This window comes from Bombyx mori, chromosome 21 (genome assembly GCF_030269925.1).
Source record: "Bombyx mori chromosome 21, ASM3026992v2".
Classification (NCBI taxonomy): Eukaryota; Metazoa; Arthropoda; class Insecta; order Lepidoptera; family Bombycidae; genus Bombyx; species Bombyx mori.
Genome location: NC_085127.1, coordinates 9,687,541 through 9,711,037, shown reverse-complemented (window position 1 = coordinate 9,711,037; position 23,497 = coordinate 9,687,541). Strand labels below are relative to the sequence as shown.

The 23,497-nt window shown below is 35.6% G+C and overlaps 2 protein-coding genes across 15 annotated transcripts in view; one reads left to right on the top strand and one right to left on the bottom strand.

Moving 5' to 3' along the window:
• Positions 1–823: 823 nt before the first annotated feature.
• Positions 824–23,497, bottom strand: part of LOC101742460 (endophilin-A) — a 41,608-nt gene continuing 18,934 nt past the window's right edge. For 2 of the 12 annotated variants that reach the window (XM_021350195.3, XM_062674738.1), the window contains exons 2-13: positions 21,446–21,508; positions 18,360–18,428; positions 14,906–15,122; positions 14,232–14,365; positions 14,051–14,117; positions 13,864–13,917; positions 13,464–13,549; positions 13,028–13,131; positions 11,544–11,635; positions 8,478–8,561; positions 5,930–6,051; positions 824–4,445 (exon numbers count right to left, since the gene is read on the bottom strand). In XM_021350195.3, the coding sequence (XP_021205870.1) occupies positions 4,320–4,445; positions 5,930–6,051; positions 8,478–8,561; positions 11,544–11,635; positions 13,028–13,131; positions 13,464–13,549; positions 13,864–13,917; positions 14,051–14,117; positions 14,232–14,365; positions 14,906–15,122; positions 18,360–18,428; positions 21,446–21,490 (1,200 nt within the window). In that variant the 5' untranslated portion in view covers positions 21,491–21,508 and the 3' untranslated portion in view covers positions 824–4,319. Of the gene's footprint in view, positions 4,446–5,929; positions 6,052–8,477; positions 8,562–11,288; positions 11,636–13,027; positions 13,132–13,463; positions 13,565–13,863; positions 13,918–14,050; positions 14,118–14,231; positions 14,366–14,905; positions 15,123–18,359; positions 18,429–21,445; positions 21,509–23,497 lie in introns of all 12 variants that reach the window. The other 10 variants (XM_021350193.3, XM_021350194.3, XM_012693375.4 and 7 more) reach the window with 8 other exon arrangements.
• Positions 15,703–18,012, top strand: LOC134200871 (mucin-22-like). Of its 3 annotated transcripts, none has more exons than XM_062674736.1 (4): positions 15,703–15,840; positions 16,119–16,260; positions 16,332–17,572; positions 17,732–18,012. In XM_062674736.1, the coding sequence occupies exons 1-4, from the start codon at positions 15,828–15,830 to the stop codon at positions 17,863–17,865; spliced, it is 1,530 nt and encodes a 509-aa protein (XP_062530720.1). In that variant the 5' UTR covers positions 15,703–15,827; the 3' UTR covers positions 17,866–18,012. The 3 variants fall into 3 exon arrangements, with proteins under 3 accessions (XP_062530720.1, XP_062530719.1, XP_062530718.1); XM_062674735.1 differs by having other exon boundaries at positions 15,704–15,840; positions 16,332–17,620; XM_062674734.1 differs by having other exon boundaries at positions 15,704–15,840; positions 16,332–17,620; positions 17,717–18,012.

Genomic DNA, 23,497 nt, shown 5'->3' with positions numbered 1-23,497 from the left:
GCTTACATGGGTGGACGAGCTCACAGCCCACCTGGTGTTAAGTGATTACTGGAGCCCATAGACATCCACAACGTTAATGCGCCACCCACCTTGAGATATAAGTTCTAAGGTCTCAGGTATATTTACAAAGGCTGCCCCACCCTTCAAACCGAAACGCATTACTGCTTCACGGCAGAAATAACCAGGGTGGTGGTACCCACCCGCGCGGACTCACAAGAGGTCCTACCACCAGTAAAGTAAAGTGTGTTCAGTGTTCCGGGCTGTTTGCAAAGAGGATATGGAACTGATGTTAACACTGATTTGGATAAGATTTTAATAGAAAAGCGACACAATTAAGTGAAATAAAACTAAATGAGTTGAAAAAAGTACAGACAAGCTAAGATTGCCAATATTTTGCCGGTCGTCTTCGCGCGCCGAGGGTGCGTGTTCCCCGGCTCAGAGAGGTCTGTAGCAGCGGGGGCTAAGGCAGCGGCGGAGGCGGTATCGCACGCTCGGATATTTGGTTCCGTTATAAATCTCTATAGATGTATACAATTCTTTTTCAGTCTTTTTTTCTTTTGTTGTTTATTGTACAGATATGCGAACGAATTCACGGCCCACCTGGATGGAACACCACCTGTCACTTTGACATATGAGTTCTATGTCTCAGTTTTAATAGTGCAATTGTTGCCCCAGACTTCAAACCGGGACGAATGGCCTGTTTCTAGTAGAAATTTCTGTAGAAATAGACCTAGCTGTAAAAGGTGGGACTCATGATTTCTTGTTTTACATGGTGATTCTAACACTACTTAGGGGATTATAATAAGAAATGAAAACGCTTAACTTAATTTTAATTGTTAACATTTTATTAATAGGCGAAAACGAGCGTTTTGGATATTTTCAAATACAAACCAATTTTATTGCTTTACAATTGGCAATTTGTCAAGATACACCTATTAAAATTACACAATATTCAAGATTACAGTAACATGAACAAGCACATAGTAACAAGACAACTCGTGTGGCCGCACCGTTAGCGAATATTAGAATCTACTGATAGAAGATCCCAAAAACTATACAAATTTGTTTTATGTGATAAATAATGCAGACTAATTTTATTTGCAAATTTTAGTATTTTAGTGTTATTACTTGCGCATCACAGATTTTGATTACTAAATAAGTGGTTGTATTTTCAAGAATATAATTTTTATATGTTGTTTTTATTTGTCTACTACACGGGCGACTCTGTCCCGAGTATTTTGGAAACAAATTGATTCCTTTGCATAATACAACGTACACGGTGCGAAGCGACAACATACCTAATGAACTTTACGTTCCCAACAATTTTTGCAAGCCATTAGAAATTTTAATAAACAATAACAGTCATATTCAAAATGAATATATGTGAATAGTATTAATTTTAAGACGAAGGACACATGCAATAATTATATCCGCATCGCGGTATTTTTGAACATTAAAATATCGATTCTTGTAACATTGAAGATAATTATTATAATATACTCGATATACTTATATTAAGAGACACTTGAAGAACATTTCATTTATGAACTTACGTACGACTAACATTAGATCTAGGTATTGTCTTTTGTATGCCAGAAACATGATCGAATGAGTTCCGATTACTACACAAATGATGCGATGAAATTTAATTAACTTTTGCAACATCCACATTGACAACATTTATATTTATTATGATTACTGTTATTTATTTAAATACTAGCATATGTGATTTTAGGGATGATGAAAAATGTACTCCACTCGGATATTTTAATCGATTTTTAAATATGTATTTATAAGTGAATTAAATCGAAATGAGTGTGCGAGTTCAAAAAATATTTTTTACTATAATTGTTCTATATTCGTATATGATAATATTGATTTTTTTTAATATTTATTTTTGGGAGTAAATTACGTTAAACATATTAAATTTGATATCCAAGAAGGTGACAATATAACATTTGAAAATACACCTAATATGAAAACTCCTTAAAACATAAATGAAATTATTTATATTAATTCACGTAAAAATTTAAACTCAATGTTGGTGGCAAGACCGTCATCTTAACATACACAATCATGCAGCAATATGAGCATACAGTAATTTCTATGTAGACAAACTAATTAACCACAAAATCTCTAATCTCAAACATTTAACTAGTTTTACATCAATCATTCTAGTCAATTAAGTAGTGCCGTGTATTTAACAAAATAAATGATGAAACAATTCATCACACAAATAAGTAGATAGTAGTAGAAGGTATTCTAAATAAAACATTACACAAGAAAATTATTTTATAAACTACATGTAAAATATGTTTATTATAGAGTAAATACACATAATATCACTGTTCGGAATCAATGCTGCCCTACGCATCGCAATAGCTGTAAATCACATACCTACATCAAAACTTCGAGCTATGGAGAGGAAAAAATCAACAATGAATTAAGGAAAATGTAAGCATAACGCCAAAAAGTCGTTTTAATTTTTACCGCATTCTCATTACGATAACAGTGTTTTTCTTATGGAAACATGAATAATTGGTGTTTTAATTTCTTTGACTATCATAACTATGTTTATCTGAGATTCATTATACCTTTTAATTTTATGATAGTATTTTGACAAGCTCAAAGTTTTAACCAACGTTTTTCGATTCTACAATCATATTAAACAATAGTCTTAATGTAACTAAATAATATAACTGGTATATTTTAATATCTACATACGGAAACAAATTAATTTGTTCCAAACTTACAACTAATTTACTAAAATAAAATAGACCTACCGCTCTACCGAGGGCGGCTTCTGGAGTAATAGATCAACAATATCGCTTAATCTTTTCTAGCAAATATTACGTACTTTATAATATATGAGGGTCTAAGTGAGACATCTGGGTGAAACGCGAGTAGCGAAGTGAATTGTGAATTGTTTTATTTTGTTAATTTAGTGATCCTTGAGACTTAAATGTGTTATAACGGTGGTTTTTCACACCAATTGATTAAAGTCTCAAGTTAATCAACTTCATCTCATTTCGCTTCATATCATTTATCATATTATAACAGAATATACGAAGAAAATAAATTGACTCAGCTTAAAAGTCTCATTACCAGGTCCCATTACATTCCATTCCATAAAAAATATATTTAAAATGTGAAAGAACGTGTTATATGATTAGTAGCCAAAAAAATTAAGGAGTCACCTGATTTATTCGGTATCTCATACTTTGATTTTAATAACTGCCCTTATTAATGGTTTATCATACTTCACTTGAATGGTCGCATGAAAAGAATGACGAAATCATATCAATTTAAATTGTTTCGAGTTTTCTTAATCAGGGAAATGCCTTGTATTCCCAATGGTATGGGCGATTGTCTTTTACATAAACGTGACATCACCACACTAGCTCGCCCCTGCCCCGCACCAGTATCGATTAAGCGGTAGGCCTACAATAGCAGTCACGAATAAAATGGCAACATGAAAAATGTATAAATTATAATAGCGTACGTCTTTGTTAAACTAATAAGATTTATTACAAAATACGACCTCAATTCATTTGGAAAATAATGTGTATAAAAAAAAGGAAATAAAATAATACATATACACGTATATTGAATTTAATAATATTATCATTAAGGTATTCTTTGGCGTATTATACGGGTTTTTATTTATTATTAATTATATAACACAATAGATCTGTTTGAATTTTCTTTTTAAAAACAATTCTAAAATGGAGTGTAATATCGGGAAGACTTCTTCTAAACAAAAAAGTCTGTATTCACACAATGTATATAAAATACACTTGATTGGATAATTTCATTGAGCTTTTGACACGATTGAAGTTACGAACAATTCATATTAATCCTTTATGTAGTAGCTGCGTTTAGTATATGAAGATTATTTCAATGGTGTAACACAAGTTACGTCAGAAAAACGATCAGTTAATCATATTTCATAGTTAAGGGTAAGGGTATTCCGTATGATCTAATGTAAAATTAAACACACATTTTTAAAATGCCTTAAATGAATTAAATATGTAATTTCGAAAAGGGCACATCTCTTATAATGTAAAATGTTCAGGAAATGAAAAAAACTGATCATTTTCTAAAGCAGTGTAAAATTTAAAATATTTACTTTTGAGATATATTTTAGTGTTTATTAGCAATTGAAAATTAGTGGAATTATTATAAAATGGGTGTAGGTAAGCCTCAAAACTACATGTATATGAAAAAACATATTTGACAGAATATGCGACATGTGCCCTTTTTGAAATTGCATATTCAATTAAAAGTGAATGTTTGTGTTACACCTACATGTTCCAAGTTTACATATTGGGCAGTGGAACGTTGACCTGAACGTAGCTGATGGGGAAGTAGCCCGTCTTGCCGTTCAGGCTGCCCTCGAACCAGTTGTCGTCCACCTTGTTGATCAGCGTGATCACGTCGTTCTCCTGGAATCATAATCATTATAAAAATACACGGATATGCTTATCAGCAAAATCTGTTAATTATCATATACGTATATGATACTACCATATGATTTGATAATTATCAAAATATTTTTGTGAGCCGGTACAGGCAGGTTATATCTACGTGAACCAGTACATAATGTGTTTCGGTTTGAAGGGTAGGGCAGCCGTTGTAACTATACTGAGACCTTAAAAAACTCATATCTCAAGGTGGGTGGCGGCATTTACGTTGTAGATGTCTATGGGCTCCGATAAGCACTTAACACCAGGTGAGCTGTGACCTCGTCCACCCATCTATGCAATAAAAAAATTAAAATAACCTTTTACTACAAATGCCTAATCATCCACGTGTAGTAGTATTTAAACTCATTACTAAGTTATTCTTTCCACAAACTCTTATTAAGATTTGCTAAAATTCATAAGTTTGTAATACTTTGAGCTAAATCTAATTACGACAGTTGTTTATTGTGTCAACAAAAAGAAACATGGGAAAAAGAATAAGGATCGATATTCTTTTGGGTTTTGAATGTGACAATGTAAGTGTTGGCCTCTCAGGACTTTTGTAGTAATGTTGGAAGGATCGGATGATCAATTTTTTTGGAATAGAAGGGCAGACAGGTTGTTCCTCCAAAACCTAGATAGCGCTGCCCACCTCGTAACAAATTTCGAACTACTTTGAAATAACCCAATTGAGTCGACTATTATCAAAGCCGGCAATCTGACTTTTGGATAATTATTGGTAAATCAGAAAAACGAATTATTGACTTTGTATTCCATTGGCAGTCACAAAACTCTTCGGAACAACATCTTAGATAAATAACAGGTTAAGTATTAACCTTTATTTAATGCAGGTTTTGAACCGTATTCTTTGAAGAAGACGATTATATTCAAATCAATCTGTATTGACATATCAATAACATTTTTTTGTCCAAATGCACAGATTGCCACCTTTGATAATAGACGACTCAATTATCCTACACTCACATCATAGTTGGTCATCATAAAATCTTCAAAAAAAGTAATCAAACCACAATGCATTATTTTCAACCGCAGGAACATGTGCCAATCCGCTTGGACCCACCATTATAGTAATAATTTTACCAAGTAATATTTAAATGTCAGTTTTCTGAAATCTATTTAAAATTAGTTTATATGTAAACTATTTGAAAATCATTATACGCATCTGTTAGGTACATAATTTGTTTCCCTTCAATTGTCAAACAACCAATTTTATTAAATTTGGACTCGCCAAAGTCAGGTGCACAATCTTACTATATCGAACTCGTTCGAAAACTGTATATTTATAAAATAGTCGAAAATAGTTAAATTATTTTGATTTGACTTTTTGTTAATAAACGAGATAAAAATTAAAAAAAAAAAAAAAAATAGTCGAAGTTAATTTTAGTTAAATCCTCTTCGCGTGCTAAAGAAGTACTAAACTTAAAATGGTCTTGAGATGGTTTTACCTTGAAGCCCAGCTCTCCCGGGTTCTCCGGATCGAAGTCATACAGAGCAGTACAGCACGGAGCTTTGTTGGGAGCCATCGGTGTTCGCGCCGGCGACTTCACGGGCGATGGGAGCGGTGAAGCTACGGACACGGCTTGATTCAGACACGCACTATTACGAGCATTATGTTATAACAAACGAATCTTTTGGCAGATTCTAAATTAATTAAAATTAATGTTTTGTAATTGCGGAATGTTTTGACTTCATCTTCAAATTGCAGCTGGAAATGCAATGTTGTGTCTAGCTGAAAATTGTTTCTATTAAGTCGTTAATTACCACCTAAACTAATTTTTATTCTGCCAAAAAATTCGCGGGAAATTGTGAATGAAGAGTTTGATGTTGAGATAAAATTCGAATTGCGATGCGACCAGTCATCTTATGTATGATATGAAATTTCCAGTTGAAACTGATGTAAAATGGAACATTTAGTTAGTAATTAATAAATATGGTGTAATCTAGGAACGATTACATTCGTCTTTCAATTGTGTTTGAAGCTGACTGACTGCCAATGCAAGACTATCTCTAAGTTACACAAATATTTATTAACAACATGGCTAATGATTGATTTTAATCTGTTATTTTAGTCGATGAAAGCTTTGGATAAACTAACAACTTTCTTTTTAAACGTGATCCATTTTTCTTAATAATAATCATTAATTTTAAAGTTGTTAGATTACTCTCTGAAATGAAACAAACAACACCTAATTTTCATAGTTTTAATGAATGATATTGACATGCACAGCAAATGAAATAAGCTATTGATGTTTTTTAAAAGTCTACTCTATTTCTATTAATTTTAGAGATCGCTGTCTTATCACAAAACAGCTTAAAGCCAATCGAAAAAAATATATATATATACCACACAGTCACTCAAGCCCGTCATAAGCGTGTTACGTGCGTTGTAGTGTATTTCTGTATTATAAATCTCTACTGAACACTGTTTTTCCTACATACCTACATGAACTAAAATTTAACAATAAAGTTTGAAACTAAGAAGCCGTTCATTATAACCGCTGTTCTGTCGTGTGAGGGTTTGTATGTTTTGTATGATTGGTATTTGTTTGTTTATTTTTGTGAGTAACAAATACATATCGACGCTTGAAAGGCAAACGTTACTAAGCGACAATAACTGATTTGTACATAAATGATAGGTAATAACCATATTCGACGCGCAAAAAAAATATATTTCTAGGTCTATTAAAATAATTTCAATCCTACAGCTAGATTCGTTAAAATAGAATTTTTTTCAGGTATTTCTCATGTATATTTTAAATAAATTTCAACTTTAAATTAGTCTACTGTAAAGTTCACGCATTGTCGCTTAGTCACTTTTGCCTTTCAAGCGTCGATATATATTCACTGAAGGGCTACACAGGACACAATGTTGAAGTCTCAATGTTATTTTAGAATAACGATCGCTGTGTCGCTTCAGACGGCAACTTTGCGGTAAAATTGGGAAGGATGATGGATCGAAGGTTCTCGTGATGAAATGCGACCGGTTTCATCACGAGAACCTTCGATAGGAATTAGGAGTTAGGTAGAAAAATCAGGAGCAACGTAGCTATAGGTAGGTTTGAAGGGTGGGGTAGCCGTTGTAACTATACAGAGTGAGACTATAGAACTTATATCTCAAGGTGGGTGGCGCATTTACGTTGTGGATGTCTATGGGCTTCGGTAACCACTTCACACTAGGTGGACTGTGAGCTCGTCCACCCATTTAAGCAATAAAAAAAACTATGAAAAGCAGAAGTATTGGCTAGCTTCCTATCTGTATTATCTGATAAAAAAACAGACTATTCTGCGTGTAGGACCCTCTGAGGCCTTATGTTCCTTTTTTTTAATTGCATAGATAATTGCATAAACATTCTCATGACCAGCGCCTATTTATGAAAAAAAAAATTAAAGCCAAATACATATAGCAAAGCGAATGCCGCCACCTATATTAAGGCATGGTCTAAATCTCAGTTGTATAGTGTGATGTCGGTACTACTGTGTGCATGTGTCTTGTTTGTATTTAGAGTAGGTATCTATATTAAGGCATGGTCTAAATCTCAGTTGTATAGTGTGATGTCGGTACTACTGTGTGCATGTGTCTTGTTTGTAATTAGAGTAGGTATCTATATTAAGGCATGGTCTAAATCTCAGTTGTATAGTGTGATGTCGGTACTACTGTGTGCATGTGTCTTGTTTGTATTTAGAGTAGGTATCTATATTAAGGCATGGTCTAAATCTCAGTTGTATAGTGTGATGTCGGTACTACTGTGTGCATGTGTCTTGTTTGTATTTAGAGTAGGTATCTATATTAAGGCATGGTCTAAATCTCAGTTGTATAGTGTGATGTCGGTACTACTGTGTGCATGTGTCTTGTTTGTATTTAGAGTAGGTATCTATATTAAGGCATGGTCTAAATCTCAGTTGTATAGTGTGATCTCGGTACTTGTGTGTGTGTGTGTGTGTGTCTTGTTTGTATTTAGAGTATATATTTGTTTGTGTGTCTTCGAGTGTTACCATTGTTGGAGCGCTGCGCACCGCCCGGGAATAACTCCAAGTTGGACGGGGGCTTGTGCTCAGGGGAGCCGGCTTGCGAGCCACCTTAGTTGCCCAGCAGAGAAACAATACAATAGCCCACACTCAATTATTACTACTTTATATTTTATTTCTAAATATACAAATAAGTTTGGCTTCTCAATGTAATAAATTATTAATGTATTTTTATAACTTGCATCTTATGAACAGATATGACATAATTAATTATCATTTTGTTGCATTATAATATTTTCAAAAACGAAATCCCCTTGTATTATTGGTTTAAAGTGTGAATGTCTCCTGCATTGTGCATGTCAATAATGTTCGTCTAGATAAGATCTGAACATTGAACGTTCTCAGGAAGATAGAACATCAAATATCGACTAGGGAAGAAGAATAACAATCACACACATATATTCAAATAAATACGTCTTTCAGGGAACACAATAACTAATAATGATACATACAAAGTCTTCGATTTAGATAGCAAATTAAATTTTTTATTCTAGGTTGAAAAGTTGAATTTTTATTCCCGTACGCATTAGCTCTATGAAGACCTTGTATTTAACATATACAACACATAAATGATATACGTATGTAATATTCAGATATCGGAATTAGGATGTAATAGGATAAGGAAGTTCGGCGACCTGTAACAAATTTCTGTACAATTATTATCGCACCCCCCATAATCGATTATTGAACCCTTGAACATGTTAGAACAGAAAAAAAACGAAGCTAAATTAATTAAAGATTATAAACAAACAAAAAAATCCACTCATTTATAGACATGTAAATAATAGTTGCTACAAGAAGTACATAACTATTATCATATTTGTGCTATATTTTGTTTATTATTCACGTATGAAATTGTCATTCTATAAAACTATTCATATGTTTAGGGATTATTAACACGTTAACTGCCGTGTAGGTCACCGGTGTCCTACGCGGCGCACTGAAGTAATCATGTCGATTTCTGTTACTAAGCGCTTGGATTGCCTAAATTAGCCTTCTTTTGTTTGTTAATGTGCTTGTTTCATCTATACTAATATTATAAAGAGGAAAGATTTGTTTGTTTGTTTGTTTCGAATAGGCTCCGAAACTACTGGACCGATTTGAAAAATTCTTTTTCCATTAGAATTTTTAATTTTTTTTCTATTTTTTTTTTTTTGGTTTCATGTGTGTTCTAATGTTTCCGAAGCGAAGCGAGGGCGGGTCGCTAGTTCTTTTATAAGTCTCTTAAAAATAGATTCATTCTCAGTATCTTCGGATTCGTCTTCCCGTCAGAGTCTACTAGATATTCCGGCGCCTTTGTAAGAAGATCGTAGAGATAAATTGACATAATTACTTCAGTGCGCCGCGTGGTACCATATGGCAGTCAACGTTTTAATATACACATTCCTGTTATTTTACGAACACATTTTTTGGTGTATAAAATTTTATTAGCACTAGTGTTGTATTAATATTACTAAAATGTTACTTTCATTTCCCATTTCCACGTATGAGTATTTGTACACTTGTCAGAATCGGTGTATTATAGTGTTACCATTTGTATTCAATTTGATTTGTGGAACAATTGTGTGTATTTATAATAATATAAACATAAATTCAGTCTCAATAACCGGGTTTTATAAAAGGCAAAATTAAATAACACCAGAATTGAAAAGAAATTACGTATTTCATAAAACATCAGTAGCAGGTGTTAACCGAGAATTTATGTATGTATATAAAAACAAAAATGAATTTAATTGAAGTTTTTGACCATAATAATATACTTTATGCATAGTTATAATAAGTTCTGTTTTACTTTTCTATTAGTGCTTTTGACGACGCGTTTACAAAGCATATTCGGTTGGATACCTACATAACGGAATCCTCTACCGAAATATTGATTAGATCCGCGAATAAAGAAATCTTTAGCCACGAATAAAGAGTCGGGTCGCATATTATATCCGCGAATGAAGGAAGCACGACTAAGAAGCTTTTACTGTATCTCGTTGAACGTTGAAAAATTATTTATTTTTATATTGTCCCTTAAATATATGTAGTACTTTTTTTTAATAATTTTTGATTTATCGCTTGGAAACTCATTTGTAAACGTAATAACGTCAAATTAGTTAAATTTTTCATTATTCGAACACCGGCTCGGTTGCATCGCTCGATACGACTGTACCGGGCGCCTTATCCTTTAAGCTACGATGCATTTGTATGGATGGATTAATTTAATTTTTATTTTCTGCATAAAACTTTAGTCAAGTTCGGTGTGTAAATAGAGATATTACGGCCAGATTCATTTACTTTGGTCGTGGAAGTTTATATCGAAGGAGCTGAAAGAACCTACAAATTTCTATTATACATATTTTTATATACGAATATTTATATATTCAAGAGAAGACCCTATAGTTCAGAGTGAGTGATTTTTAAATCACGGGATGACTGTGAACAATTATTACTTATTTATATAACGATGAGTAATATGTAAGTGCCGGTCATTATTAGTAACGAAAGGTAATGTCTTTACTGTGAATCCCATGAGAAGCGTGATGTGTTAGAAACTGGGTTGATCTTTTTGTTTTTTTTTTTTTTTTATGTTACTATTAGAATTAACATTATTTACTATACATACTTGCCATGATACCTTTAATATGTATGTTTTCTTTCTATAAAACCTCCACCAGTATATTTTTTAACAAAACAAAAGCAAAATTGTTTGAATAAGTAATCCCATAACCGTTAAATAAGAATACCAAACCAAACCAAATGAAGATGAGCTGCAAATAAAACCCGATTCACCTGTCCAAGGGTCCTTTCCGTTGGGTTGCGCGCGAGGTGCGGGATGAGGTTTGAAGGCTGGCGCCGGTCGCAGGCCGGTGTGGGGGCCACTGTGGGGGCCAGTGTGGGGGCCAGCGTGGGGGCCAGTGCGCGGGCCAGTATGCGGCGCCTCCCAGGCTCGGAATGGGTCGGGGGTGGAGAGGTCGCCGACCGACGACGAGGGGGGGAGGGGCTGGCGGGGACGGGAGAGACTCTGGCTAGAACCGTACCGCCTACCATGGTTCAAATCATGCATGCCCTCGATGTTCAGGTCTGCTAGCGTCTTCGGTACGAACTCCATCTTCGGACGGTTGATCGCTTCCTCTTTCCTGATTCAAAAATAATTCAAGCTTGGTTATTCAATTCATTCGGTGATATTAATTATGATTTTTTGTAGTAAAATACATATACTATACATAACAGGGTATTACATACATTATACTATACATAACAGCTTATAAGTATATAGATAGCTGATAAGGAAGTCATCACCTAACTGGTTAAGTGTGTGTAATAGGTTGAGGAAAAAGTTTCTTCGCATTTTTTAAGAAAATTCACAACATTTTTTGAATTGAATTTGGAATTATCTTCTTTAAAATTTAAACTTTTAATGATACCAAAACCAGCCAGATACAAATAGTATAGCCAAAGAGATTTTATTACAAGTTCATACCTACTATAATGCGAAAAGACTTTTTTCCCAACCTATTATACGCAAACGCCGACCATCGTCCAAACAATTGGTTGCGTATGGCCATCATCAGTAACACACACTTTGTCATGCGACTGTCGATTTTTTTCCACAAATCAAAAGACTGTATCTACACACGGCGAGTTGGGCCAACTCGTGGCCCCAGTAATGTAGATAGTACATATTGGGTTTTGCATTCGTCTCGTTCGAATTTGACCAACACACACGAGCTCGACTGTTCGATTGTTGGACCGTTACTTGGAGTATAAATACAAGAATTCTATGACATGCTTCAAGTCGAGTTTATTTATTTATCTATTCCGTTCTAAAAGACGATATTATATTTAACAATGAAAAATACTTTTTTAGGTAGGTACTGCCGCTCTGGCTATTTTTAATGCGTTTCAGTTTGTAGGATGATGCAATCGTTGTACTATAGAACTGAGACTTAGGAATCATGAATCAAGGTGGGTGGCGGAATTTGGCGTTGTTGATGTCTATAGGCTCCGTTAACCACAACATCAGGTGGTTCGTGGGCCCGTTCACTAGGCTATACAATTGTTTTTTTTTTTGAGAATTAGTTAACTAAAATAACAAAACCTGGAGTCGAACTGTCTCGATGGTTTTGTGGGGCAACTTCTTAATTATTTATACTTGACGTCAGCAAAAGTGGAGCGAGTAGCCATCATAGAACACAAGATATCCGACAAAAGCCTTGCTTAGATGGATGGACGAGCTCACAGCCCACCTGGTGTTAAGAGGTTACTGGAGTCTATAGATATCTACAACCTAAATGCTCTACCCACCTTGAGATTGAAGTTCTAAGGTCTTAGTATAGTAACAACGGCTACCCCACCCTTAAAACCGAAACGCATTACTGGTTCATGGCAGATTTTTGGCTAAATTTGCATAACCGAGCAACTTTACCCGCGTGATGGAAAATTTTCCGTTTCGTTACCTACCCTCAAACAAATAATATTGCTGACGTCACAAAGAACCATTATAAGAAGTCTAAAATAGTTCAACATACTTTTCCATGAGTTGGGAAACAAGTCCTTTCAGGATCTCCGTGCACTGTTGATGGTATTCCAGCAAACCTTCCGCAAAGAAAGCGAGCTGCGCCACTTGCTCTTCCTAGAAAATAATAATACATATGTACATATATCTATAAATATATATTTTGCCCTTGTAGGCAGACGAGCATACGGCCCACTTGATGGTGAGTGGTTACCATCGCCCATGGACTTCAGCAATGCCAGGGGCAGCCGTTAAGTACTCTCTACAAGCTACGTTTGAAAAAGGATATATGGAAACACCGTAGAGGGGGGAGTTCATTCTAAAGCCGGTTGGTACGTGGCAAAAAAGATCTCTGGAAACGCACTGTGGATGAACGCAGTGGCTCCAGGTAATATGAATTTTTATATGTCAAGTTAAAATATTTTGTAAGTTTGGCCGTTTATACGTACGTCGTTGTCAAGAAGATTGAACATCCCGACTTGGGCAAGTTGCAGGGACTCTGCGAACTTCTCTTCTGCCTGTCTAATCTCGTCGTCTGGAATGTGAGATCCTGATATAAATTCGCTTCAATAAAACAGAATCAATGTTCAAGCACGACGCGATGGTTCGAAACGAAGCGTACAACAATAAGATAAAATAAAATCAAAGAAAAGAAAAGAAAAATACAGACCAAACGGCGAAATAATACCCGGTCATGAGTGAAGTGATGGTTGCGAGGGGCACGGACGCAGGACAGGAGCAAAAACATGGAAGAGACAAGCAAATGTTTTAATATCTACAGGAAAATAAAAACTGGCGCTGTGATCTAGTGGGTGACTTCTAGCGTGTATAGTTTAGGTATCAACATACCATGTCTTGCTGAACCATGGCTTGGACTCATATAAGGGCTGGCCCTACCAGGGCCTGTGTGATAAATCAAAGAAATAAACTTAAAATAACTTGAAATAGAAACGGACACGAAGTACAATAAGAATAAGCAAAAATAAATATTGTTAAGTTTGAGGTCAATAAGATACAGTACAATAATATGTTTTACCTTTCGCTTGCCTTCGACGCTTGCAGTCAAAGTCGAGCCTGCGTCCTTGTAATTTCTTTCGGTGGTGCTGGAGTCGAAAATATAATCATTACATAACCAAAACTTTCAAACATGAAATCCCAAAATTAATTTAAAGATTCCCTAAGCTCTGAACACTGATTAGCTTCGTGTAAATACTCACCATGACTTCCTTCAAATCCTTGGTCTGCAAGTGATGCAGAGGTTCCAAAAAACTTTGCTTGATGTTATCGTCTAGCGAATACTTTACATCGGCCATCTGTTTTAGGGCTTCTCCCATCTCGATGAGGCATTGTGCTAAAATGACAAAACGATTAGTGACATTGCGTTAAAAAAAAGTAATCTTAAGTACTACGTAAGTAATCTGTAGTAATTGTAATAAAATAAACCTTTAGTAATTGAAAACTTAAAAAAATTAAATACAATATACACTTTTAGCAATCGTTTTATTGTGATATTGATTATAATTCGATGGAGATATAAGTTCTAAGGTCTCAGTATAGTTACAACGGACCTAGCTACCCGCGCGGACTCACATGAGGTTCTACCACCAGTAATTACGCAAATTATAAACCGCGTAATTACTGGTGGTACCACCACCCTGCCTATTTCTGCCGTGAGGCAGTAATGCGTTTTGGTTTGAAGGGTAGGGCAGCCGTTGTAACTATACTGAGACCTTAGAACTTATATCTCAAGGTGGGTGGCGCATTTACGTTGTAGATGTCTATGGGCTCCAGTAACCACTTAACACCAGGTGAGCTGTGAGCTCGTTTACCCTACTAAGCAAAAAAAAAAGAAGATCTACTTTATTTGCCAAAATCAGGAAGAAGTACGAACAAAATATAGTATCTTCGCCAAGTTTCTTTCCGTAATGCAACATGCAGTCTCCGAGCACTCCTTCAGGTTGTGGGTAGGTATTGCTTTTCGCCTGTCCGCTCAGTTTGCTAATTCCCTTGACAGCTGCCATTTTCGCTCTAGCCGTTGGATTTGGTTGTAGAAACTCTTTGGTTTTCGTTTGCAATTCTTCAACCAATTCACACGTTACGTCTGTTTTCTGAAGCAATTCAAAAGCATATTTTAAAACAATGTTTTTAGGTTTTCAATTAATTGTTAATTTGCAATTTATTTTAAGTTTAATATTAATACATATTAGTGTTTCAATTATGCTTTACATGACTAAGAAAGATTTTAAGATTGGTTCTTGAGAACGAGACCACAATTTCATATGGTGTGGTATTCAGAAAAAAAGCTGGAATATTATCACTGCTCGATTAACATGGGGACACTAGAATTAATATTTTTTTGGATTATACATTTTACACTAGTTTAAGCATTGTATGTTGTCTTTGAAATAGACAGTGCTTCTTCAAAATGAAAAAATAAAAACCAAGAGTTATCTTTTTTTAAGTTACTTTAGACCTTTCGGTTTTATTTTAACTAGATAGAATAGAGTTGGCCTTAAGTTTTTTAAAATTCCAAGCAGAGAAGTATTACAATAAAATGTTTTCTAAATTATTATTTTTATATTCGCGATCCACGACAAAACAAAACTTCGACAAGTATTATTTTAATGGTAATCCTCCTCCATTCAGTTTATAATTAGCACTTATGTTTTCGGTTAATACAGCTGCAAAATTTATTTATTGTTCGTTAGTGTTTTGTGACGACAGAATTGAACAGAATTCGTTTCATTATAAATAGTTGGTTCATTCCCTTCACGATTTACTTTATTAATGTGTTCCTTGCAACAAAGCCAAACATGAAGTTTTACAGTAAGTGAACTTTATATTTAAATTGAAAATAATTAACGTTCCATGCTTGCTAATCAGAAGTATTTGATACATTTTAATTTTAAATAAATTACGATATTTTTTAATTGAAATAATTTTGTAGTAAAATTTTACTCATATTCACCGCATACGTTTTTCATTAACTAATAATAAATTTAATAGAGTTGAATATAAAATTTAATATATATTGGAAGAGGCCTATTTCTAGCTGTGGACGCTTGTAGACTGATGATAATTAATATGTAAAAAAATTTTTACAGTTTTTCTGGGTCTGCTTGTTTTATTCACGAACACAGTCGGCCATATTCAAATTGGACTATTCTGTCCACAATGTTTTAAATTACCAGCATTGTTAAACATGGTCAGATGTAAGCCTGGAGAAGTTATAGCATCGGAGTGTATGTAAGTATCATTAAATAAATGTAGCAAATAATTTCAGGATTATAATTTGATTAATTTTGTTTTTTTTTTAGAATGAAGTGTTTGAAACTTGACTTTATAAAAGTTGGAACTTGTTACAATTTAAACAGTTATTTACAACACACTACATTGAACCCAAGGATTAAAACAGCGCCATATTTTAAAAGAGATAGAAGAAATCGAACGCATAGGAAAAACCCAAAGTATAGTACAGCGATTCCTGTTATGCCAATTATTCAGGAATATCTCGACGATATTTTAGGGACAGAACTGTTACCAAAGAAAATAATTCCAGTCTCGCTGATAGATAATAAACCTATAATTTCAACTTCGGCTACTACGACTTCGAGTAATCCCACAACAGAAGCATTTACGACAGATGGTTTGATTTCAACCCCAACTACTATTGAAACTGTTTCATCCACAACACAAAGCACAACCACAGCAGCATCTAGGTCTGCAAGTTTAACAACAGCCGCAACTACTACTACTACATCTTCAGCAACAATGACAGCTTCTACAACTGTGAGTTCACCATCAACAGCTGCAACTACTACTACTACAAGTTCAACAACTACAGCTTCTATAGCTGCAGATTCAACAACAGCCGCAGCCACTACTTCAAGCTCAGCAACAACAGCAGAAGCTACTACCGCAAGTCCAACAACAGCTGCAATTACTACTACTACAGGTTCAACAACTGCAGCTTCTACATCTGCAGGTTCAACAACAGCCACAGCCACTACTTCAAGTTCGGCAACAACAGCAGAGGCTACGACTGCAAGTCCAGCAACAGCTGCAACTACTACTACAGGTTCAACAACTGCAGCTTCTACAGCTACAGATTCAACAACAGCCGCCGCCACTACTTCAAGCTCAGCAACAACAGCAGAAGCTACGACTGCGAGTCCAACAACAGCTGCAACTACTAGTACTACTACTACTTCAGGTTCAACTAATGCAGCTTCTACAGGCGCAGGTTTAACAACAGCCACAGCCACTACATCAAGTTCGGCAACAACAGCAGAGGCTACGACTGCAAGTCCAACAACAGCTGCAACGACCACTACTACATGTTCAACAACTGCAGCTTCTACAGCTACAAATTCAACAACAGCCGCAGCCACTACTTCAAGTTCGGCAACAACAGCAGAAGCTACGACTGTAAGTCCAACAACAGCTGCAACGACTACTACTACAGGTTCAACAACTACAGCTTCTACAGCTGCAGGTTCAACAACAGCCGCAGCCACTACTTCAAGTTCGGCAACAACAGCAGAGGCTACGACTGCAAGTCCAACAACAGCTGCAACGACAACAACTACAGCTTCTACAGCTGCAGGTTCAACAACAGCCGCAGCCAGTACTTCAAGTTCGGCAACAACAGCATAGGCTACGACTGCAAGTCCAACAACAGCTGCAACGACTACAACTACAGCTTCTACAGCAGCAGGTTCAACAACAGCCGCAGCCACTACTTCAAGTTCGGCAACAACAGCAGAAGCTACGACTGCAGGTTCAACCACAACCACAGCTTCTTCGACTGCTAGCACTACCACAACAATCTCATCCACTACTTCAGTTTAAGCAACAACTTCCATTGTTCCAGGTCGAACTAGTGCAGTGGCGTCTACAACTTGAGATCTTCCAATTACAATGGCTCTAAAACTTTTATTTTAATGTCTCTGTTATATTTTTTTGTTAAAGATAACAAAGTTAGACAGTGCAAAGGTCTATTGATGTTATTATGCAGTATCTCTCTCTCCCTCTTTCTTCTTTAACCTGTGTCCACCCAATGTGGTGTATGGTATTCACTTCATTCTTTTCGGTCTCTTGCCATTCGCGCCCAGTCCTTACTAGCTTCTTTGACACCAGGTCGTCGGTACACGTCATTGGTTGTCTGCCCACGTTACGACGTACGAGGTCGCTACTGCACTACTTATCGTTTTACAGTATCATTCCGTTCTTAACCTAATAATACTTTTGGACTAAAAATGTCAGAAAATATTTACTATTTATTTATAGAAAAAACATTTGTTAAATGGTACGTGTAGTGTAAAATTATTGTTAAAGTGCCTTACTCTTTCCATTTCCACGAAGTCCAAATCCAATTTTGTGCCTTCCGCGCCACCCATTTTCTCTGTGACATACTGAAACAATGGATTCCGAAATTAGGAAGCGAATAATTTTGTAAATGTTACTAAACAATTTATATATTTGCTCAGGGCATTATTGGGTAGGAAAATCATCAAACGTTATTTGCGCAGTTATCAGCGATAAATATGAGTTTCTTATAATATTCTGTGCTTTTATGGCTACAATTATTCAATTTCTGTTCAAGTTCAGCTTCAAGTTACGTTTCGTGATAAACATCATGAATATTCATCATACTCGTTCTCTAAATCCGTTCGGATTCAAATGATTAGAGACCGCTAAAATAGGCCCATATCATGTATGTGCGTTGCTGGTAGGTAATAACTTAAGCCGACGATATCATAATCGACAAAATCCCGAAAATAATAAGAAATTTTACGAGCTATATGTATTCCATAAGGTGACTCCCTAAAAGAGTGTACTTAATACAAGAAAATAATAAGTATTTTCTAAAATATACTCGTACCTTGTCTCCCAAACCATGAATGACTTAGGCAAATTATGTATGAAGGTACGGAAAGACTAACAGAACAAAATTCAAATTACCCTATCCTTAGCAGATAAAACGAACCTGGACTGGATTAATTTATTATAACTATTTTTTTATGATGATAACGATCGTTGGTTCTCAGCCATTACATGAATCTCAGACACAGGATTCAGTTGGTAGGGTGAAAAGAATGGATGCTTTGGCCGAATTGTTTTACCAATATAGATTTCGAAAAATATATAACAATAAACATTTTTTATAAACTATCTGCACAAAAATAAAGTTACTGCTCACTCGGTGCAAAGATGTGACGTCCAATGTCAATTTAATTTTCTTGTTTCCATTTTCAAATACTAATAAATAATAGTCGTTATAGGTACCTAAATGGAGACACATAGACAAATTCCGAAGTTAGTTCGTTAGAGTGGTTCTCTATAGCTCCTTGAAATATTCCAATCAACAAAAGTGAGATCACAGGATTCGGTAGATTCCACGATCATAATTGAAGCAATAATTAGGGCATGTTCAGGTCACGGACGTAATTTAATTCATATCACCAATTTAATTCTTACTAACTAGTATTACCAAAATTGTTTCAGCAATGTTGATTTTAAAACTGATTGAATATTGAACTCGTTTCAATAAGTCTTGTAATATGAAACGGGCTGATTAAAATAAACAAACGTAATTTGACCGGTTTTTAGGCATACGTTGCTTTACTGAGTCATTTGACTATAATGAATTTTTTTAATAACATCGTGTAATATTAAAATGTGTAACCTTCGCAGACAGGTTGAAAGCAAAACATTTTTTTAATTATTCTTTAGTAGCTGTTAATATTCAGAGCTCCGTTGTTTCATTTATCTTGGATGCTTATTACTTACAGGGAAATTTATTTGCCAGGCCGCTATATCGTGCCAGAGCAAATGTTTTGTTTTACCCTTAAGACAAACACCATGAAATATTTAGGCGACGTTTATTTAAAATTAAAATGAAACTCCTATAAAGAAGTAAGCTAATACGAAAATATACGAAATCATTATGGGATTTAAACGATAATCACAAGTCACCCCACTTCGATAAAGCGGCACGACACAAGAACCCTCTCAATTGTGGCCGCCGGTAACTACATTCCCGATCCTGCGGAAAGAATGGAAAGCAGTCGACGTCGCCCAAAACACGTCATCTCCGATCCTCCCGATCCACTAACGGTGCTTTTAGGTACCTCAAGCACCGGTCACCGTTCTCGTCGAACCCGTCGCTTGCGACCAAGGGCTCGACGAGTAAAGTAACCCTCAGACACAGCCCTACTGAGTTTCTCGCCGGATCTTCTCAGTGGGTCGCGTTTCCGATCCGGTGGTAGATTCTGCGAAGCACGGCTCTTGCTAGGGTTCGTGTTAGCAACGTCGTCAGGTTTGAGCTCCGTGAGCTCACCTACTAGTTAAGGTTACGCTGGAATAGCCTCTCAAGGCTACCAGCTTAGGTAGGAAAAAAAAAAAAAAAACAATTCACTATTCATGTAATGCGTAAAGAGAAATTGTTTCTTTTGAAGAGGCTCTGAAGGTTGGTTATTCCTGAGAAAATATGTCAGGATGCGTTCAATATTTTTTTGACGGAATACATACCGCATTTTTATTTTCTGTTTAGTCAGCAGTAGCCTTTTTTTCTTTCTATTCTAGTAAACTCGAGGGGTTATTCTAGATTCACCGAACTAGTAGGTGAGCTCGCGGGGCTCAAGCCTGACGTTGTTGCTAACACGAACCCTAGCAAGACCCGTGCTTCGCAGAATCTACCAGCGGAGATCTGGCGAGAAACACAGCGGGCTGTGGGTTAATTTACTCGCCGAGCCTTTCATGGCGAGCGACGGGTTCGACGAGAACATTGACCGGTGCTTGGGGTACCTAAAAGCACCGTTAGTGGATCGGGAGGATCCGAAATGACGTGTGGCAGTAACCACTTTCGATTAGTTGTATTCGATCGCATCAGAGTCAAAATTAAAGATAGACCACGAAAGCGGACCAGATTTGACTACTTATACATATATTTTAAATTGGGAGTGACTGTAGGTTTTCCATTCTATGGCTAATCATTGATTATCATAATAAAGACGAAAACGAAATAAATAAATAAAATAAATAACGAAATAAGTAAAATTATACATAAAAATGTATACGTGTTTAGCTAAAAGCAAAGTATTTCTATAAACATTATTTTTAGATATACTTAAGACAAACCCAGCCTACGCCTTGACACCCACTTTCATTCATTTCCCTCCCGATACTAAGGAAATTCCATCCAGAAACGTAATTAATAAACAAAATCTAAGAACTCGGAAAAATTATTTGTTTGTATACATAAAATCAAGTTTCCAAAAATACCATTTGTAAATGTTATTCCCTCGAATTCTGAAAAGCTCGTAGCGCAGGGTCGAGACGACTTTCATCTTTGACATTTTCGTTTACGAAGTTTTAACATATTTTTGAGTTATTTCTAAGCATAACTGAAAAGATTCTGCCATCTTACCTGATTGGCTTTGTTAATTTGTTTCTTTAATCCGGCGAACGCCATGTTGACTTGTATGTTAGTCTGAAAAAAAAAAGAAAAAAAAATTAATACTTTAATTATTATAGAAAAACTATTTTTTATGTTCTCTTTCTGGTCGTAGCGACAAAGTATGATTTTTTTGTGGATTGGGTTGCTTTGTCTCTTCGTCTAATGAAACTGCAAATACCACCGTACATTGGAGATATTAGTTCATAGTGCCCGTTGCAAGATAACACGAGAATTGTCATTATCTGATATACTCTCTACCGCCATTATGAAAAATAGGAGTTAAAGGGATTAGAAAACGTGGAAAAATTAAGTCGGTTCGATTACCATCATGTCTTCATTATACTAATTATCATATCAGATTTATTATTATATTTATCAAGAACCTTTTTACCTAATTTCAAAGCATCCCAAAGATAACCGTCGTAAAATTGTTTCTTCGATGAAACTGCAGTGAAAGAATCGTTATATTGAATCTTATAACGTGTACTTCGCAATTTTTCCGGATCAACTTTAGCATCTTTCAACTTTTAAGAGGCGAGTGGGGTGTTATTGGTAGTCTGCCACAGAGCAGGATCGATAAGCGTCGACAGTTGGTAATATTATGTAACTGCTGTTGTTTTCCTCTCTGACCCCGCTACCGGTAAATGGTTACACTTATGGAACCACAAGGTACATAACCGAGATCAGTATGTCGGTAACTGGAGGCTATATATGTAGGCTATAGGTGTATGTGATATTTTTAAATTGCAAAGGAATAGAGGCTTGTTAATTTTCGGTTTAGTGGTTTTTTCTAATAGTTAATCCAACCGGTAATAAGTGATCTCGCGGCAGATGACATTGAAGCGTTTCGAGGCTAAATACGCCGAATGTAGGTATTAATATGTCAAGTATCCGCATGTTACGCGTCAGAATTCTCAAGAAACGCACTATGGATGAGCGCAGAGGTTCCATACAGTAAGGGTGCCTTCTGCCACCGTTGTAGGATATACAATTTAATTATTAATAAATATTTTAAAAGTTTTAAAATAAACCTTAAATTTTAGCATTAGCTTTGTTCCTTCATTCGCAACGACAAATATGCTTTTATTATATACCATCTTTATGCTAGCCGTGCGAACGCGAGTAAAATGAGGAATGGCGGAACCTTTTTTTTTTTTTAATGTAGCTTCAAACGAACGACTGTAACGTGTAGGTGTTAGGACGTGATCTTCACTTTATACATACAAGAACATACGAAGCTTTGCGAAATAAGCTTTCCAAATATGGACATGTTTACCGTCTCCCTTATTGTCTTTGTAAAAAACAATCTTTTTACTGAGAAAAGTGATGAAAATATGATTATTTTTTAGTAAAGTTTTATTTAATTATTGCATAGGCGGGTGACGAGCTCATGGTTTTAAGTAGGTTAGCAAAATCCATAGACATCGTAACGTGAATGTCACCAACAACCTTAGAAAGTGAGGTCTAAGTTTCAATTCTATCGTAAAACGGCTGTCACACCATCATACTAGTACAAATACTTTGTGGCAGAAGTTAGCAGGGTATTATTAAACATGCGGGCTTACAACACGCACTGCCGCCATTCAATTACAGTTGTGGTAGTGGTATAATAAGATATAGTTACCTATTTTTTTATTATTTTGTCGGCCCTTTTCTCTCGTGTTCGTTGTAGTATATGAAAGTCAAGGAGTTGACGATTTGCAACTAATATTGTACAACGAACATGAGCTGTGGTGCTAAATTTTAATTTTTAACACGTTGAACGCTTTTAACCGGTGGGCCTAGCGTACTTATGCCGTTCGGGCTAAGCCAAAATTAGAGAACCAGTAATTTTTATCAACATGAGACTTTCATTCTAAGCTTTATAAAATGCGATAATTTGGACAGAAGATAAAATTTTGCGACATTTGCCGTGTAGTTTTTAAGATATTTAAAAAAAACTACAAGTTTCTATTGGATTTCAAAACCACGCCGTTCGGTTCAGCTAAAGGGCCGCGTGGCTCACATCCATACGCGTTTTGT

Coding starts and splice junctions, on each gene's coding strand:
- LOC134200871 (XM_062674734.1), top strand. Junction 16,261..16,331: donor GTTATAGCATCGGAGTGTAT/GTAAGTATCATT, acceptor TTTTTTTTTTAG/AATGAAGTGTTTGAAACTTG. Junction 17,621..17,716: donor TACAGCTTCTACAGCTGCAG/GTTCAACAACAG, acceptor CTACAACTACAG/CTTCTACAGCAGCAGGTTCA.